Source organism: Mixophyes fleayi, chromosome 1, assembly GCF_038048845.1.
Source record: "Mixophyes fleayi isolate aMixFle1 chromosome 1, aMixFle1.hap1, whole genome shotgun sequence".
NCBI lineage: Eukaryota > Metazoa > Chordata > Amphibia > Anura > Limnodynastidae > Mixophyes > Mixophyes fleayi.
Window position 1 is genome coordinate 101,504,357 of NC_134402.1, and position 20,271 is coordinate 101,524,627.

Sequence of the window (20,271 nt, forward strand, 5' to 3'; positions counted from 1 at the left end):
CTGCAGTTCTGGTGCTTCTTCCATCTCCATCAGGGCCGGATTAACTCGAGGTCTAACTGGGCTACAGCCCAGGGGCCTCGGGCATCCAGGGGGTCCTTGACAGTGCTCAGCGGCACTATTAAGCCCAATCATTGTAGTCCTTCCGTGGCGCTGGTTGTCTCCCTACTGAGTAGATCTTGTGAGTCTCACTATCATAAGATCTCCTCAGCAAGGAGCACACAGCTCGCTGCGGAAGGACTACAGTCCCAGGAGAAAAAGGTAAGCACTTGAGGGGGGGGGGGGGGGTCATAGGGGGGCCCCACGGGGGAATGAAGGCCCCCTTAGCCCAGGGGCCTCCATTCCTTTAATCCGGCCTTGATCTCCATGCAGGCCAGTGTGAATGAGCATATGTGTCATGTGTGTGATTTAGAAAACATCCACCCGGGAAACAAGGTGCACACAAGCACAAGATACAAAAAAAGATATATGTACATACCAGAGCCACAAAATGTAACAGATTCATTCCAGGTTTATTTGCCTTTGTGTCTGCGAGCCTGAGCAATGATGATAATTTAAAGCCAACAGCATTTCCAGCATAGCCCCCCTAACAAGAACACACAAAATATATTAGGCATATTCCAAAGGTTCCGTAAAAACAAAACAAGCAATTTGAAGACATGAGCAGCATGCGGCACACAACATGACACTCACCGCATTCATAATGTTCCCAGCTTGCAGGACCAAGAACAAGATGGAGTGCAGCTGCTCACTTGACATTATTTCTGAAATTAAAAAGAAACAATTCACTATAGACACAAAACAAAACATACCTAAGGCACATGTCGTATTTCCCTTTCAAACCAACTGGCATTTTATTACTGGGAATAAAAACAAACCTATTTCCACACTGGAAAAATAGAGTTTATTTGATGGCAATGTGATTCTACCTCCAATTCAGCACAGAAGAATGGCACAAAACTCTGGAAACGATACACACTTGTGTTGTCACATGTCCCACTTCTGTACAGGTGTATGTAATGTAATGCCTCACACTGCCGTGGCAACTGTAATTCATCCCTACTTTGCTATTCATAGACTGAACAGTAGACAGGATGCTCAGATACTGTAGTAAACCAGAGCACAGTCATAGTAGGCATTATTTACTATGCGATCATCTCTCGTATTTCTATTTCAAATACTTGCTCATATACTGTTTACAGATACAAGTTTAGATAGATATAACATATATACAACAACTCAAAGAAAGTGATTCAATGCTCTGATCTGCAGGAGCATTTAATGCAATTTACAGCACAGAATACAAAGTTACCAATTCAAATGCTTATCTCACATAATGACCATGTTGTAATACATAAATTTCTTCCCACATTTTGTATCCCTTCACTGAAGCTACTCGGAGCTGTTCTTAGGGGAGTCAACATCTCATTCACTAAGCAAAGGCTGTAATTAAAGCACACTGAGTCTACAAGCCAATGTATGCGTAATGCTTGTACTTTTACATGTAATAAACTTTATCAATCTATAGCAACTAATAAAACTCACTACAACTTTACAAGTGGAACTACAGGCAGGAGATTATTTTAAATCCAAAACCCCCTTCTACTACCCTGGGTGTCATATACTGCACTTTGCGGAGTTGTCAGACAGAAGCTGATTGGGGGAGCTTTAGCTTCTGTACTTGTAGTAAATGGGGTGAGAGGGGGATTTAGAAAAATTACCTTGTGCCTGAAGTTCTCCTTTAAAACAAGATTTTCATTAACACAAGGCAGATAAACAATTCATTGTATAGTTTATTTGGAATTTTAGAATTCCTTTTAGCAATGCTAATGGTTTACACCACCCCCTTGCTTACCCTCATGTGCGTTAAAATTTATAAAATGACATTATAGTCACCCTCACTACTCTGTGTGTAAGCTGGTGTTGCGTTATGAAGAGGTAGCACTGTATTTCCTTTCCAAGATATACAATTCTAATATATACGTGTGTTATAATACATTTCATTTTTGCTTGTAGTCTGTATAAATTGGAAGTGATTCACTTTTCTCTACCCTCCCACACTGCACACACCTTAACACATCGTGGGTCAGGCCCCTACCATAATCCCTAATGACAACTCACAAAGCCTTGTAGTACTTGGCCAGGTAATTAATGTCCATATTAGTGTGCTTTAACATTTGTCAATGAGAACTGGATCAGACAGACTGCACAAATGTATTCAAGTCATTCATTTAAAAGTTAAAAATAAACCTTGAATTAAACATGGAAATGGACACCCAAGGATTAGAACACAAACAAATAAAGAGCACTGTCAGCATATCCTATACAAAATTCCTGATTTGAAGGTATTTTACACATTCAGATTATTTTAATATATTGGCTTCCACTGATAACTTTTACTACAACATTATTTTCCTTCGTAGATTGCTTCAGTGCTATTTAGCCATGTAATTACATCACACAGAAAATATTGGTACAAAATATTGTACATGTAGATAGACTACAAAAGCAGCAAAAGTAAGCAAATGTCAGATGATATAAACACATGGCTGAAAATCACAGCAGAAAGTGAGACAGATGAAGTAACACATAGTAACAGTTGCAGGAGGCAATATGTACAAAAGCACTTCAGTAATGGAAGGAGAGGAATAGCACAGTCTCCCTTTATTACTGAACCCAGATGCAGTGTCAGGTCAGAGAAACAGTACATAGTGCATTTTGCCTATACGCCTCTTATACAATACTTAACATACTTGCAATGCCCATCATACAGCCACTGTTTTAATTAATTTCCAATTAAAAAAACCTGCTTAATCTGACTTCTTGCTCCCATGTAGGATAATTATTAGATACAGGGGAGTAACCTACAATCACCGTGCCCATCATAAAAGTTTTAAAGAGGTTCTGGCAACGCTTTTTGCATCACCCAGCCCGATATCAGTGTCTAAAGGAGGATGTCAGATTCTGTGGGAGAGAGAAAAGTCTAACCAGTCTGGGGGCATTGCTCTTTGTTTGCAGAGTTTTTCCCAAGAGCTGTTATGAAGATTAGGTTTTCCCACTTCAGAAGAAGTTGGCACGTCCTTAAAGTGAGGCACCCATGTCCCCAACACAGCACAGTCATATACCTTTCTCAGACAGGCGGTGGCTATCTCCCAATTCCCAAAATTAGAATACAGGGAGGGTATGTACATGGCCTGCTGTGGATGCCTCAGGAGATGGTTGAAAAACACAGTTCTAAAATATTCAGAAATTATAGAATACAGGAAATTGTGATAAAACATGTTAGTAGTAGTACCAAGAAAGTTTTCAACATGGATAGTATGATATATACAAGATATATGCATGCATGTATGTATGTATATGCATGTGAGGAAGCTGCCATGTTACTAATTAGCTTACCTTTTGTAGCAAATCTTATAATCATTATGTCTTTACTTAATAAGGAATAAGAAGGTGAAAATTCTTTTTTCAGCACCATGGCTTCTATTCGCAAGGAATAGCTGGGGGGAAAAAGCAAACATCTATGCATAAGATTCACTAGAAATAAATCATATTAATGTGACGCAGTGATGAATTTTCACTACGTAAATAACCAGTATACGGACAATTAAACCTTATCCAGTACACATCTTTCTTGGACTAGTAAATTCAAGTTACCGGTATACAAAATGAGTGCGTTTGCGCAGGGTCATGTATGTTATAAATCTGAGTTTATGGATATTATCTCTCTTTAACCAGTAGGCTGTGTATGAAATCCATTTCTTATAGAGTTGTGTTCGACACCACACTCTCCACACACTGCTCAGTTATCAATATGATGCTCAGATTGGCTACATGTTGGTCTAGCTCCCAGCTACACATTGTGCTGCGTTTAACATTTCAATGCTCCTACTGGCAACAAGTTGTTCTAGCCCTGCACACATTTCCTGCAGAGCCAGATTATAGGCGGGGCAATCAGGCCGCCAGAGACTGGCACTCCTGAGACAAAACCGGGCGGCTTACTCTGTGCTCAGAGAGCTGTGTGTGTCACCTAACTACAGGCAATCGGTGCAGGGCTATCTGACTCCTCATACATAGGGGGTACGGATGCTGCTAAATATTCTTATCCACAAATCTAACCCTGGACCTGATTTCTGGTATGTTTGTTAGTTTGGAAGAATGAATACAATAGGAGCCCTCATCCTATATAAATACACCTAATCATACAAACAGAATCTGAAGGTTAGCAGTTTACCTATATGGCAGACAAATAGGTTCGGACAGCTGCCTATGATGAAGGGGTCCCCCCAAATTTATATTCATTTTCTCTCTTTTTAAACTTACTTTGGCACCTGAATCAGCATGTACATAAACGAATCCGTCAGAGACAATTTTGTTATTTCTCCACTAAATGCTTTCAGCTTCTTTACCTATTAATAGGGCATAAAAAAAATTATTATTATTTAACCAGCAAAAAAAAAACAAAAAAAAAACGTAGAGGATGTACAGAGATTAATGTTATCCGTTCATTTGATGATTCCAGAAAGTTTATTTTATTCAACTGAAAAAGGATACCTTAATTGTTGTAATATGAAAGAACACTCCTAAATTGTACAATACGCTAATCCGATAATAGCTGGTCTACCAAATTCCTTCTCTTCTACCAAACACTGAATAGGATTTATTTATTTATTTATATATTTAAAAAAACAAAAACAAAAAAAAAAGAAACAGCCTTGCAAAGTTATTTATAATCCCTGTTTTAGGCACCACTATCATGACTACATGTTAAGGCAAGACGAAATATAAAAGCAGTAACTATATATAATTGTACATAATCCCTCACGTAATATAAAGACTACAATGGGTTGCAATAATAGGATTTATTTCACAGTGTATCATTATTAGAGATGGGCGGGTCCGGTTCTCCGAGAACCGAACCCACCCGAACTTTGGGTATCCGAGTACCGAGCTGAGCAGCTCGGTACTCTCCCGCCAATTCCGAATCCAAATCGAGGCCGAACGTCATTGTGACGTCGTCGGATCTCGGGACTCGGTTCTCGCGATACTTCAACTTTATAAATACACGCCTCCACAGCAATCCATCGCCATTTGACAGAGGGAGAGAGCAGGGTGTAGTCATAGGCTAATTAGAGCAGGGACAGAGAAAGAATACAATATTGTTCTTGCAATTGCTCTAACCAAAATCGCTAGTGCAGAGAGGAGGATAGAGGTTTATTATTTTTTCTTCATATTTGGCACTCCCCAGCGCTTTTGGGTTGTCCCCCATAATTGTGCATTAATATTTCTGGCTGTCAAAAGTCATATCTGTCAGCAGTATCTACTCAATAAATGTTAGCACTCCTCAGTGTTTTTGGGGTGTCCTCTCTAATTGTGCATTAATATTTCTGGCTGTCAAAAGTCATATCTGTCAGCAGTATCTACTCAATAAATGTTAGCACTCCTCAGTGTTTTTGGGGTGTCCTCTCTAATTGTGCATTAATATTTCTGGCTGTCAAAAGTCATATCTGTCAGCAGTATCTACTCAATAATTTTAAGCACTCCTCAGTGTTTTTGGGGTGTCCTCTCTAATTGTGCATTAATATTTCTGGCTGTCAAAAGTCATATCTGTCAGCAGTATCTACTCAATAAATTTTAGCACTCCTCTGTGTTTTTGGGGTGTCCTCCCTAATTGTGCATTAATATTTCTGGCTGTCAAAAGTCATATCTGTCAGCAGTATCTACTCAATAATTTTAAGCACTCCTCAGTGTTTTTGGGGTGTCCTCTCTAATTGTGCATTAATATTTCTGGCTGTCAAAAGTCATATCTGTCAGCAGTATCTACTCAATAATTTTAAGCACTCCTCAGTGTTTTTGGGGTGTCCTCTCTAATTGTGCATTAATATTTCTGGCTGTCAAAAGTCATATCTGTCAGCAGTATCTACGCAATGGATTCAAAGCAGTCCACATATGATCTAAATGAGCAACCAGGTTCTGTCACCAGTCCTGATGTTAGTGTTCCCAGTACGTCATCTGGCCAAGGCGATGTCAAACAACAGAGTGTTTTCAAATTAGTGCAAAAAACAAAAACCAAAAAAAAATTTACTGTATTGAAGCGAAAAAGAAGTGTAACTGAGCAAAAGTTAAGTGACGATAAAAAAAAAATTGCAAGCATGCCATTCTACACACGCAGTGGCAAAGAGAGAATGAGGCCTTCACCTTTGGCTATTAGTGGCAGATCCCAAAAAGTTACCCAGCCTACAATTGGTGCACAACTACTGTTACGCGTCAAAGCTGAGCTGCAAGATACCAGTGAGGCATTACAGGAGAATATTTGCTCTGATTCACAAATGACAACAATCCCTGTGGAGAGTCCATCCAACAGTGGGATGTCTAATCGTGAGCATTCTGCTGATGTGTGCCTTAATAGCCCGAGTGTAGCCGGTGATACCCAAATTGAGGATGCCACTTTGGAATTAGAAGAGGATGAGGGGGAGATTTGTGTAGGCGACGAGGGCGCTAATGATGATGTTGATGATTATGATGCAGACAGATACCAAATTGCCTTTCTCAATTTCTATTTATATTGTACAGTATATAACGGCTGAATTTATTAGTATTTTATACAAGTGGAGGGGGGCCTAGAGAGACAGAAACCAAACTGGCTTTCTCCATGTCAATTAATATTGTACAGTCTATAACGGCTGGATTTTTTGGTATTTTATACAAGTGGAGGGGGGCCTAGAGAGACAGAAACCAAACTGGCTTTCTCCATGTCAATTAATATTGTACAGTCTATAATGGCTGAATTTTTTGTTTTTTTAAAAAAGTGGAGGGGGCCTATAGAGACAGAAAGCAAACTGTCTTTTTCCATTTCTTTACATATTTAACTATAAGTGTAGGGTGTAATATAGATTCAAAGACGATGGCTGCATTGCCAATATGCATAGATGGAGAGGAAGACAATCTGTTTTGTGTGTAGAATAAATGAAGGCCTACCAACGAAGAATTAAACAGTTTTTTTGGATGATTTATTACCTCAACAATTAGATTACTTATCTCTAAAACAGTTGGAGCACTAAATTGGGTTATTTTAGGCACAAAAACATGTATTTCCCAACAAAATAGCAAAACAAAACCAAACAAAACCAAAACCAAAACCAAAACACGCAATGGCGGTTTTGCAAAACCAAAACCAAAACCAAAACACGACGGTAATCCAGATCCAAAACCGAATCCAAAACCAAAACACGGGGGTCAGTGACCATCTCTAATCATTATAGAATTATCTATACAGACATATGTCGTATTTGTCATGCAAATCATTTTACAAATGTATGAACAAATTCAGGTTTACTGCACGCAACGTGGTAAAAGGACACAACAAAAAAATGGAAAAAGCAAAGGAGATTTCAGAGATGGAATAAATGTGTCCTTTTATGAAAAAAAGGAAATATAAAAAGTCAGCCACTTAAGTTGTAAAGGTTAACTTGGGATTCCTGATGAAGCACAAAGAATACAATAAGGAATCTGCAAATCCTCAAATTCTTTGTATGATCTACTATGTGCAGTATTTGCTGTCAACACTATTTACAAAAACAAAACTCCGTCTAATGAGTGATGCATTTATTCCATCCCCCCTCCTCCATTAGCAGATAGTAGTGCAAAACAACAGTGTCTATTACAATGCATTTCCCTTAAAAAGTAAAATTGTACTAAATGCAAAAAAAAGCAACAACATTGTGCACTGCCCATTCCAAGCCATGCCCACTGGAGTTGAAACCCTCAAACACTTGCTATTTAAGAAGTCTTGATTTACTTTTTTACACTAGTTTGCTCTTTGCTATTTAGACTGTGTACTTTACAATACAATAGCTAGAGGAGATACATGAGCAAAACTAGTGTACACTATAGACAAAACATTTTCCCTCCCATAGTAAATTTGCAGGATGGCCAGATCAGCCTAAAGAGTTATCCGAAATAATTATATTCTCATAGATTTTACACGTCCTTGGAAATATTTATAGCTTTTTCCAAGAAAAGCTATGAAAATGAATGGGAGGACTGTCTCATAAATCACCTGAGCGAATATTAAAAGCTTGCTGAAGTGTGTGGCATTACATAAGCACAATCACTAGGCAGGGTACACTAGGAACACAGGTTTGTTAAGAGAGTGATAACAGACGAAGCTCCAGGGCAAGGCTGCAGCTAACACATACAACTAGACAATACGAGAAGCTTTATATAGAAGGATTAAAACTCTAGATACAAAATCCTACAGGAACATAGTCAGTCTCCTTCCCCTCTAGTATAGTTTCTGTGATTCAGACTATTATCCTGTGGGTGGTAACCCATACAAGGGCTGAACTTACATTTGGGCTTTTATATTAGGAGAGGTAATTAAAGTTTAATGAACACAAAGGGTAAAACTAAAACAATAACTTATCTGAAGCAAAAGTTATAAAAAAAATAAATAACAAAATCCTCTATAAAAGAAGTGGGTTTGTGGACACCTCTTAGACCTGCATGTGTCTATACAAAGAACAGATGGATATTACATGTATAGTAACTCACCACTTGTTGAGGAGACATAAGCATACTCCAAAATCTTTGTAATTGAGTTGTAAAACCAGTCTACAAAACGCTTATTAATTTGGCATGAAAAGATGAGTTCTCGTCATCTCTGCAGATCACGCTATTGGCGGCTTAACACGTTAAACGAAAGGTTTTCTGGGCAGAGCAAGTAACCCCTACATGTTTTACAGACAACCCGCTTACTGTAGAACATATCACCAAGCATATAAGAACTTACAATCACTACAGATTAGCTCACATTTTGACTTTAAGTAAATAATTAGGCCATAATGCCAGTGGGGTATTGCTTTTTTTTAATATTATTTCCTGCCTTTGACACAGGAATTATCTTGTCTGAGACAGGAAGGGTGTCAGCAGCTAATGGAAACTGTAACAGTGGCACGAGGTGACGTACCAGGATATGCTTTTTCCAACTTAAATATTGATTATATGTTATTTGATGCTTTAACAAAGTAAAATGAGAGGTGGACAGAAAGACAAGATGAGTTCATTTAGATCAGCGTAAAAGAGCATAATAGTTTGGATCAGAGATATTTCAGTGTAGTCTATATTATAATGTCTTGTTCTAACGTAAAACTACTTATTCAAAACTGTGTTTGTAACCACAAAGGTGTTCTGAAAGAAGCTTGGTATTGGGTTAAAGCATAAATAATACATGTGTTTCAGTCTCTAGCCCTCTGTAACTGTACAGACACAGGTACACTGTCCAAGAGCCAAGGCTGCTGGGCAGGGCTCTACTTCTATCAATGGAAAAAAAGGGTTACGTCACTAATGAGATTACAAAAACCTTATCGCTAACACCTTCCCTGCCAGGAGAAGCAGCAACCCTGTACAGGCGTCATCTCTTCCCCATCAAGCATGCCTCTGCCTTAAAGTCATATAGAACATTTGTATAACAAATTATGGAAAATCATTTTAAACCACATTTATGCCACTATGTATATATAAAGATGCGTTACCTCTTCTGGTTCTGGAGACAACTTAAGGAGTTCTTGTAGAGCCTCAGAGTCATATAAATCGCACCTCCCCTTACGAATATCTTCAATGATATGTTCAACAGACCTGTTCACACAAAACATACATTTCAATAAAGATGAAGAACCTGACTTCTTCCTATAAAAATAGCCCTTTATTGTTGAATAAAAAGCAGCCTTCTGGCACTATAAAGGTATTTAGGAATATATGAGCTGGATAAAACGATTAACATTTCTTTCACATTTGTTAAACCGAGCTGTATATTTTTACAGTTTTAACCGACCACTGTGCAATAATCCTATATGGCAATAATTTAGATGAAGAAAACATATTGGGACTGATTCAAGGCTGCATGCAAGTTGGGGATTGTTTTTTTTGTTTGTTTTTTTTTAAAGGAGGGAACATGAGCTTAATTCCGACCTTATATAAATCCAATTGGATCTCAAGATAAGCTTCCATTTGAATCTGGGTGTAAGTATGTTCTGACTACACAGTACTTGCTGTATGTTAACAGAAATAACAGACTGCAGTATACACAGAAGCGTTTAAGCAATATAAGGTCTCCTAAGAACGCATAAAAAATTATATTATATGAGAAATTAATATTAACAGTATAATCATGAATATGGATTTTAAAAAAATATATAATTTTTTTAATATATTTGTTTTTAACATTAAATACATAATGATGTTTTAATGCATTCTGTACATACAATGCCTTTTATAGCCTATCTTACTTGCATACACATGTCCTGTGATAGATAGTGGCATACATACATTTAGTTTTTAAAACAAAGACTACGCCGTTTCAGTCATCACCATCAGTTGGCACTTACACCTGCCCTGCAGTTGGCGCAAACGATATGGGTGAAACCAACGTACTTATGAGAAATCCAGGAATTGAATCAACAGCATTTGTATCAAAATGCCCTCGGCACGCCATTAACGTACATGGCCTATGTCTGTCCTCCCCTTCTCCTCCCCTCAAGTCGTAGGCAGTCATAAAGGTCATATGTATTTCAAACATAAAATGTATACAAACGCATTCGTTGGCATAATGTCCGATTCTGCACATGCCCTGTTTCTGTGCATGTGCAGACAATGGCGGATCGAGAGGGGCACTGTGTACATGTGCATTGCGGACAAGAGGCATGAAGAGAATCGGACCGAGCAGGCAGGGTCCTCTAGCTCCCTCTCGGCTTCCAGACACATGTACAGAGTGTGCGGCTGCAGGCAGCTTGCCCCTGCTAGGAGTGCAGGAGGTGAGGTGGTGGGGGCACCAATTATAGTCATGCCCCTCACCCCCAAGAAAAAGTCTTTATCTGCCCCTGTGCATAGAACCATTTCATGCAAGATACTCTACACAAACGTATGTCCGAATATGAATCAGGCTCAATATATACACATCTATCTCTACTGATTTCTCCATCTCTATTTTGTGTGTTGCTTTATAAAATACATACACACATTATAGATTTATTAGTGTCGATAACTAATCCTACATGCTTCATACTCTCCCCAATAAATGCTTATTCCCTCAATGTTACACTTTTTTTTTTTTTTTTAAATACTTATTTGGAAAAACTGGCACAAAACTATGATTGAATCCCTTGTATGTGCCCGTCACCATGATCTGTATATTATACCACTGACTCATCAGAGATTGGTATCTACAAAGACTAATGTTTGTTTTGGCAATATAGCCCTCCCTTTCTTGCCTAATATCTGCAATTACAAAAAGGAGACACATTCAGCAAGATTCTAGTAGTGAATAATGAAAGGCAGACTCTGTGACTTTGGGAAAAGTATAGACGAGATAATGATGACATTTCAACACCATCAGTACAGGTTTGATACGAAGAAGAGCAGCCCAGTTTATGAAAGTGATTGACATTGGCAATGACATTTGCTTTCCTGTTCTGTGTACAGTGAGTCATTACAACTAACTAGCTACTATTTACTTTGGTTGCCATTTAGTTCCCATAACATGAAATACACAGTTTCAGTTTTCAACCACAACATAAAACTTACTTTTTGAACTGCTTCAAATAAATCCCAATATTCATGCTTCTTTTTGAATCCAAAAGAGAAACCTATAAAAACAGCAAAAACATTATGGATTTAACATTTAGTCATAAATAAGTGACCTTTATATAGAAACACACAAAACACTTAAGCAAATGATCAATGAAATTTCAAATTCTCAGCAGCTTTGCCAAATTGATAAGGAACACACACACACACACACACACACACACACACACACACACCTCTCTTTAGAACAAATCGAAGCAGCTGTCAGTCATTTTAAGCCATCACGTAATGGCTGAAAGTCTGTTCTGTTAATTAAGAGAGTCTCTGTACCCCTCCCATATTATCATCTTCCTGCAGTGCCATCAGTTTCCAATGTGTAGACTGTAAAAGAGCCCTCTACAAACACGTCTTTATCTACTATATGGACAGCAAGTCTCTAATAGCCACGTACAGTGCAATACACAGGATGCGGGTGATAAGAAAACCACCACTACTGAAAATCAATCAATTTAATACTACAAATTTGAAAACACTAAAATGATGGAGTAAACTGAGGGTCTATGAGTTTATGCCTAAACAGATTCATTTACCCTTGTAGAGCGCTCAAACATTTTGTAAGTAACAGAGAGGGGCTCTAACTCCTGCTGCCTTAGGACGTACAAATAAGTAGCACACACAGCCATTTAGGCAGAGTCCTAGACATGACATGTCAGTTCATAAGACCACATATTAAGAGAAAAGGACACCCCCTCTACCAAAGCATCACAAGGTAACTCATTGTACAAAGAGACTTCCAACTTCCAGTATAATAAATAAGGTGATTACTGGTTATTTTAGTGGACTAAAAAATGATTGCACACTACCCACAATTACTATGAATGTACTGAGATTTACAATTAATTTGCATGTTCTGAGTTCCAGATACATTCAGGTAGCTTTGCATTCTAATAATCAAAGGGAAGAGAGTTCTGTGAAGCAAGAAATGTATAGTATTTTTTTTTAACGGTTCTTACACACACCTTAGGGTATATTTACTAAACTGTGGGTTTGAAAAAGTGTAGATGCTGCCTATAGCAACCAATCAGATTCTAGCTTTCATTTATGTAGTGCATTCTACAAAATGACAGCTAGATTCTGATTGGTTGCTACAGGCAACATCTCCATTTTTTTCAAACCCGCAGTTTAGTAATATACCCCCTTGTCTGAATTTAGCTAAGCCCGAACCAACTTATGGTATATTGAATCATGTTGTTCGGTCCTTATGTGTCTGTGCCTTCTTTGACATCTTTGTAATTTTTTTGCGACAATGAGAACATTACATTCTAAAGTCTTCTCACTAATAACTAATACACTTTGAAATTAATCAACTAAAAAATCTTTGAAATTATATTACAAAAATATAAAAAAATTATTTAACTCAGCTTAACAATTCTTTAATTTCACTTGTATGTTTCAGAGCTGGTTTTAGGTAAAGACGTGCTTTGTGATAAAGTCACGTGTCATCAAGGGATGCCAAGGATAAGACAATAAACAGTAAATAAACATTCAAGGGAACACATCCGCATCTTGCAGTCAGGTTCAGAAAAACAGCTGTTAATTCCCAATAAGAACACACTGTACAGTTCTATCACCCATCTATACAAGTTATGATGAACGTGGACGTCATTACCGATTAATCCTTGTCAGGTTCTAAAGTTCAACTCTTGTAGCAACAATGGTGTGAGAAAATATACAGAAGCAAATATTAATATTCTATCAAAGTATATATGAAGCTCTTGTTATTTTGGTTAATGTGTCTATAGTTCCAAAGGAAAGTACTCAACCTTTTATATAACAAAAAGAGCCATCATAAAGAAGTTGTTGCAAAAACTAACTGTATCAATATAATAAAAAAAAGCACTCTTGCTTCCATTACAGTAATGCTGTTGAAGTGGACCATCCGGTCTGAAAATGAAGCCAAATGTAATAGGCCCAGTTAAAATTATTCAGTGGCCAGGGGTGCAGAGCGCTGATGTGAGGATCTAGAGAGACCAAATCCAACGGCATTACATTTTGGGACCCATATTTGCCATATAAAAGAGCAACATAAAAATGGAGCACTGTAGTATATAACAGAACAATAATTCTCAAACCAGGAACTGACAGTTATCTATATTCCTGTTTTGATATAATAGATAGATGGAAACAAACAAACATAAGCTTCATTCAGATACAAAAGGGTCACTGTCTGTATCACCAAGTCAGTCATTCAATAAAAAAATCTTGATGGTCAACTGCCCAGCATGGATATCTCATATGGCACCAAAGCCATTATTCAAAGTCATATTTGCAGGCAGCTGATAAACTACGCGCCACAGTATTTTCCTAATCTTTGGCTTTATGGAAAAGCAAATTCAGCAGGGAATCAACAAGGAAATAAGGAACTGTATAGTTAATTGTGCAAGAGGCATCAAGTGATATATTTATTTCTTGAAACCTGCCAGGTATACGATAGAACTGTAAGAGACTACTTTTTTTCCACTGTCTGAAGGAGAACATCACTTTTAGAGGGCAGCCTGTCTTTAAAGGGGTTCTAAACCCAATACTTAAAAATAAACCCAGTTGTTTAAGAAATACATGGAGTTGCGGGTGTTACAAACAGCAACAAATGCAGCTCTTCTGTAACTTGTCATGGCCACTATACAGGACTGCCATCATAGTAACCTAACAACAGGTCTCTCTCACCTGTGAGACATCCTAGTGTTCTGCTTGTAGTAGCTCTAGGATGTTCTGCCACAAACAGAATTCCAGGTCACCCCAACCCCTCTTGTGTATCACCATTGCAATGTCAATGGTCTTCATATCCCCAGCAAAAAATGTTATTCAATGAGGTATAAACATGGATAGGCAGGAAAGACTCCCAACAAACAATGGTAGACATTTATTTAAATTTTCTCAACTGTACCAAAAACCAAAAAACAGTTGCCAATTAGTTTTGACCATAGCAACCACTTGTTGCCTGTGTAAATGTCCCCCAATGTTTTATCTCTAATAGTCACGTAGGATACTTAATTAGCAAAAATGAGCCTCAAGGCTACGTACGTTGAAGAGAAACTAGAGGTGGAGTTAGAATATTGTAGTATTTCTGAAGGGTTCCAGTAAAATCTCACCTGAGACGTGCCACAGAATCGGAGACTGGGCCCTCCACACTACGTAACACACATTTAACCAGTTATGCAAGGGGCACATTACAGAGTTAACTGTTGCAGCCTTTGACAATGATTGGCAGCACTTTGCTCAGCAATTTAATGATGACACTTGCATCTTGCGGAAATACAAGCTCTGACTCACACTGTACAATCACTCAGCGCCCACTACGAGTCCCAATTAAAACAGGATTTGTGTGACGACTGAGCTATTTTAGTGCATGTGACTGCACATACTAAACAATGATGCCTGACACCAGAGATCAGACAGAAATTTTGCACCAAGCAGAAGACTTGCATTAGGCTGAAACCGGTAAAAGGACCATTTGTTCAGCTGCAAATAAATAAATTATATATATATATATATATATATATATATATATATATATATATATATATATATATAGTGTGTGTGACATTTTATTAAGAATTCAGCACACATCTTTTCAGACGAATTTTTAAAGATATCTGGTGGCTTACCATTAATTGGAAGCCATTTGTCACTAATGAAGGGTCCTGAAAGCATCGCGCAAGTTGATGCCACATGGGCAGCTGGACTCCCAAGTAGGCCCACACCCATTGCTGTTTTAACATATTTTACAAAGTTTTATTGCAGCTTTATTGCACGCCAATGAACAAAGAGGACAGAAGGGGAGTGTTAATGACTGAGCTGGCAGTGGATGTGTCAGGCGTTCTCTCTCTCTCTAGGTTACCTTAGTAACACTTTGCAATGTACGCAGGGTCATCAGCACAATTACTATTAAAGTGTACCCGTCTCCTGCAAACAGTGGGAGCAGCTATTTTGCAGGCTGAACCTATTAATTCACTAGGACCCCGTGACATCACTGAGGCACAAAGCATAGGGAGGGATACACTTTTAATGTAACTTCTTAACAATTAATGGAGACTAAGTAAACCAACTAAAACGAAGTCTGCAGAATAAAGCCGATCATAAAAGGTTTAGCTTGATCATTACACTATAAAGAAATCTTACGGGACTCATTAAGGAAATCACATTGCCAAATTCTCCCAATATTAAACATATCCTGGAGAACAACAATAACTTTGGACCAAAATACAGCAATACTGAATGGAATTACACAACAAAACAAGATAATATGTGACTATATAACCAATTGTGAGATGTTCTTCTCACAATCCAGAAAACATAAGATACAGAAAAACAATTTTGATAACAAGAAAAGTGTTGAAAATACTCCTAAACTTGGCCAACAAATTTATCTTTTGTTTGATTGATGTGTATGCGTCAAAAGTCTCCAACATTATTATCTTTAAAACGATGATGTCACAGGACTAATTTAGAAACAGCAAAGGGATTACACGTTGTAAACTAGTGCTGACAGATTACTTCTGTATTTCTTGTACTATTACAAAGTGAATATCAGTGGGACCCGAGATACAGACCTCAAGAAGGGTGTCACTTGATACTGACCATTAAAAACAGTCCAATCTTCCAAAATTAAACAAACAAACCTCACAACTTCCCTTGAAAAGCACATGTCACAGATTTCTGTGCATTGTTTAGTTATTCATTATATAAAGATGTGTGCGTGTACTTCTAATGTAAGATCCAATGGGGCAGGGAATGACAAATAATCTCTGTACAGTGCTGCATAATTTGGTGGCACTATATAAATAAACAATAATAATAATATTACATCTGCTCAGACACCATACAACATGAAGGTAGATCGGTGAGCAAATCTCTTTGTGGCTTTTAAATCATTTGTTAGTGTAACGTGCTGCTCTGGGAAATGCAAACCAAAATGCATGAATCACCTGGTAACACCACAAGCAAGAAGCCAGAATAAATTGTTCTCAACTCCCTGTACATATTCCGCCTGTTATTGTCTCCACCTTCAAACATCATCACACCCAAGAGCACTTTGCTGCACTAAAATTATAATAATAAAATAAAATACAATTCACATACCTTATTGAAAATACAGCTATCTACAGCCTTCTGCATTGTAGGGCAATTCACTATGATAATGTCTAGTCATGAATCCGCATATATCAGTTTACTCAAAAATGATGACATCTACTCACAACTACATCCTGGCTACCTGCAGCTCACTGTGTGTACCTGTTCGTGCAGTCAGAAGAAGACCGTACAGACAACCCCAATAGCTGTCATTTTAACAGCATGTCTAAAAATCAATGCTCATTAAAAGGGCTCACACACTGTGACATAGGACCATTTACTGCAGTGTGTGATGAGCATGACAAGAGATTTAAAAAATAAAACCCGCCTGGACAACAGGTAGAGTTCCTCTTCAAGTAGAGAGGTTGGAGTGTTTGTCTACCAGCATAATACAAGCGCGACAGTTCACGCAGTTTGTGTAGTACTGATCATCCCAGATGATAAACATTTAAGAAGATACATTAATGGGCTGTACAACAAATTCTCTGACAAGCTGTTCAGTATAATGTTCCTGCAGATGATGAGATATAACCCCTTATAGTTGGAAGATAAGAGATTTAGGGGTAAATTTGGAAACGTGGAGATGTTGCCTATAACAACCAATCAGATTCTAGTTATTTTGTGCATTCTACAAAATGACAGCTAGAATCTGACTGGTTGCTATAGGTAGGGCTGCCACCAGAAGTAGCAGGGCCCAGTACAAATGTAACAGACAGGGCCCTCCTCCTTCCTTCTCTCACCCCACCTTCATTTTTAAATTATTCTCTACCCAACATTTGCCTCCCGACCGGCATCCTATACAGCCCATCCCCAACTCCATTGAACTCCTGCAGTAGTTTACTTACCCCTCTGCATTTTCTTGTTCTTTCCTTTCGGCTGCTCTACAATGACAGCGCTGTAACGTAATTAATTACATGATGTTAGCGATGCTCAGTGGCGGATCCAGGGGGGGGGGAGGCGGGCGATCAGGGCAATTGCCCCCCCCCTAGCAGGGGCTTGCTGCCGGCGGCTGCACACTATGCGCAGGTCCGCTCGGCAGTGACAGGCAGGGACAATGTGCTGCCCGCCCGCTCTGATTGTGTTTAAAACACAATCGGAGCGGGCAGGCAGCACACTGTCCCTGCCTGTCACTGCAGAACGGACCTGCACATACTGTGCAGCCGCCGGCAGCCTCAGAAGTCAGAAAGGGGGCGGGGCCTAAATCGCCCCCCTCTAAATCGCCCCCGGTATAACAATTTCCTAGATCCGCCCCTGGCGATGCTGCAGGGAGCCTCTCTGCCTTGTTGTGTCTCTCTGTCCAGAAGCTGGCACTGGAGCAAATGGCGGCAGCTGTGGGGCCCCGACATCCTTAATTACATGTAGAGGTCCCTCCCTGCTCCACCTCTAACATCTCAGGAGCAACTGCCGCCTAGAAATGGTGCCACTACGTCCCGTAATTTACTATGATGGCCCCCTCCCCCAATAAATTTGTTTGGGATCAGGGCTGGTGGGGCCCCATACTGCTGTACTCCATGTACCCCCCCTGATGGCAGCTCTGGCTACAGGCAACATCTCCACTTTTTCAAACCCACAGTTTAGTAAATATACCCCTTAGTCTTCAGTGAGAAAAGGGTGCTGACAGACAGTATAGATCAATTTAAGAAAGGACTGACAATGTTATCAAAAACAGAAACGAATATTTGTTGCCATCAAAAAATGTATCAAAAAGGTAAACTAAAACCCATTTAAAATCCTGAAATACAGACTTAAGCAAGAATAAAAATATGGGAAATCAAATGCATACTAACACTATATCAAATTATATATATATATATATATATATATATATATATATATATATATATATATATATATATATATATATACACACACACATATACACACACACACACACACACACACACACATACATATATCGGCTGAAAGAGTGAACCAGTGGGCATCCCTGCCCACAGAAGACATTTCTGTGCTGGATATGAGCCTCACCTGTTTGCCTCACATAGAATAACATGACACCCTCGGCCCAAAATACCTGCTGCTTGTCTCTCACGATTTAAAGCATTTACTGATCATGCAACCAAGCGGGGAGCCCAATCCCTTCAACAAACTGCTGTGGGGTTGTTTAATATCTTGTGTATAAAGTAATTATGTGTTATAACCTATAACAATATCAGATTTCATTAGTCTGACTAAACTAAACTGAATAAAGCTGACATATGATGGGTTGCTGTTGGATACAGTACATAATTACTCTTAGCACCATGTTATAAAATAAGCCCCACTATGTTGCAATGAACATCTCACAGAGCATGTACGAGTTTGTACTTGGGTAGAGGGAAACAGCAAGATTACCAACCTACCAAATCTTAATGTCAAAAAGATTTCTGGGTACCACATTGATTGGAGGAAAAAAAAATTCCAATATATTTTTAAAAGATAAATAAATTAGAGCTTTTTTTTTTAATTAATTACAAATAAAAAACAGACAATAATTCAGCAAACAGTATTCACACCTTTTGCCAAGATACACCTAATTAATGTATTATCGCCTCTCCTACTTCTTCTGCTTTAAATATATTAAGCCAAGAAATATTTAAGACCGAAACCTCTACTGAACATGAACAGGGCTGCTATCAGAAACTGTGGGGCCTGGTACTAATTAATCTGTCAGGCCGTCCCCCCTGCTCACCATGCATGCCCCTCCCCCTCCTCCTCGCTGTACATTCCCTGTTCACCATACATGCATGCCCCCCCTTCATCATCACAGGACATTCTCCGCCCCCCCCCCCCTTCCCTAAACACAGTACATGGCTCCAATATCACATCAATACCGAGAAGAGATCCATCTCACAGGTATTGTGTAGAAATACATTACAAACTAATGAGTTAAATCGGCAGATATGTGCCTTGATGAAGCAGGCCCAATTTGTTGTGGCTGGGTTTGCCTCATCTAGCAGTGAGTTGTGTAGTAGAAAGACTTCCATATCAAGGCAATACATGGTATAATAGGACAGTGGATGGGAAGAGGTGAGGCTGAGAAGAGGAGCTGCCTCAGCAATATTTTAACAAATGTGGGCAATGTATACCACCACAATAAAAAATAATAATAATAATAATAATAATAATAATAATAATAATAATAATAGGCCCTTGAATAACACATGCATTTTACTGGGGTATAATTTGAAAATTATGCTCGTGGGAAAAAGCAAAAGTGTAAGATGATAGCTTGAAGTGTTATTCTGCCTGCTTGCAGTTACCTATCACAGACCAAATAAGATAGGTATATTCTTAGGTAGCACTAGCCAGCTGACTATCACTCTGCCGTCATCAGTCACCTTCATATGTTATTCATTTCCAGTTTTATACAATAAACAAATAGTTTTTCTATTTTCAGTGGGCTTGGAGACTATTGAAATGTTATATAGCTGTACAGACCGATGTAGGGTGAAAGAGTTTTCCTCTTCACACCATGAAAATATTATATAGTTTTATTAATGGTCTTCCATGTGAACAGAGAGGTTGAACTTCAAATTGGTCTGTGCTTGCTGAACCAAATCG

The 20,271-nt window shown here is 38.6% G+C and overlaps 1 protein-coding gene across 3 annotated transcripts in view; it reads right to left on the reverse strand.

Annotated features, from left to right (window-relative positions):
• The window catches only part of FHDC1 (FH2 domain containing 1), a 42,477-nt gene that overhangs the window by 11,310 nt on the left and 10,896 nt on the right, over positions 1-20,271 (reverse strand). For all 3 annotated transcript variants that reach the window (XM_075198640.1, XM_075198657.1, XM_075198650.1), the window contains exons 3-8: positions 11,578-11,639; positions 9,531-9,633; positions 4,321-4,406; positions 3,397-3,497; positions 691-761; positions 476-583 (exon numbers count right to left, since the gene is read on the reverse strand). In XM_075198640.1, coding sequence (XP_075054741.1) covers positions 476-583; positions 691-761; positions 3,397-3,497; positions 4,321-4,406; positions 9,531-9,633; positions 11,578-11,639 — 531 coding nt within the window. The remainder of the gene's footprint in view (positions 1-475; positions 584-690; positions 762-3,396; positions 3,498-4,320; positions 4,407-9,530; positions 9,634-11,577; positions 11,640-20,271) is intronic.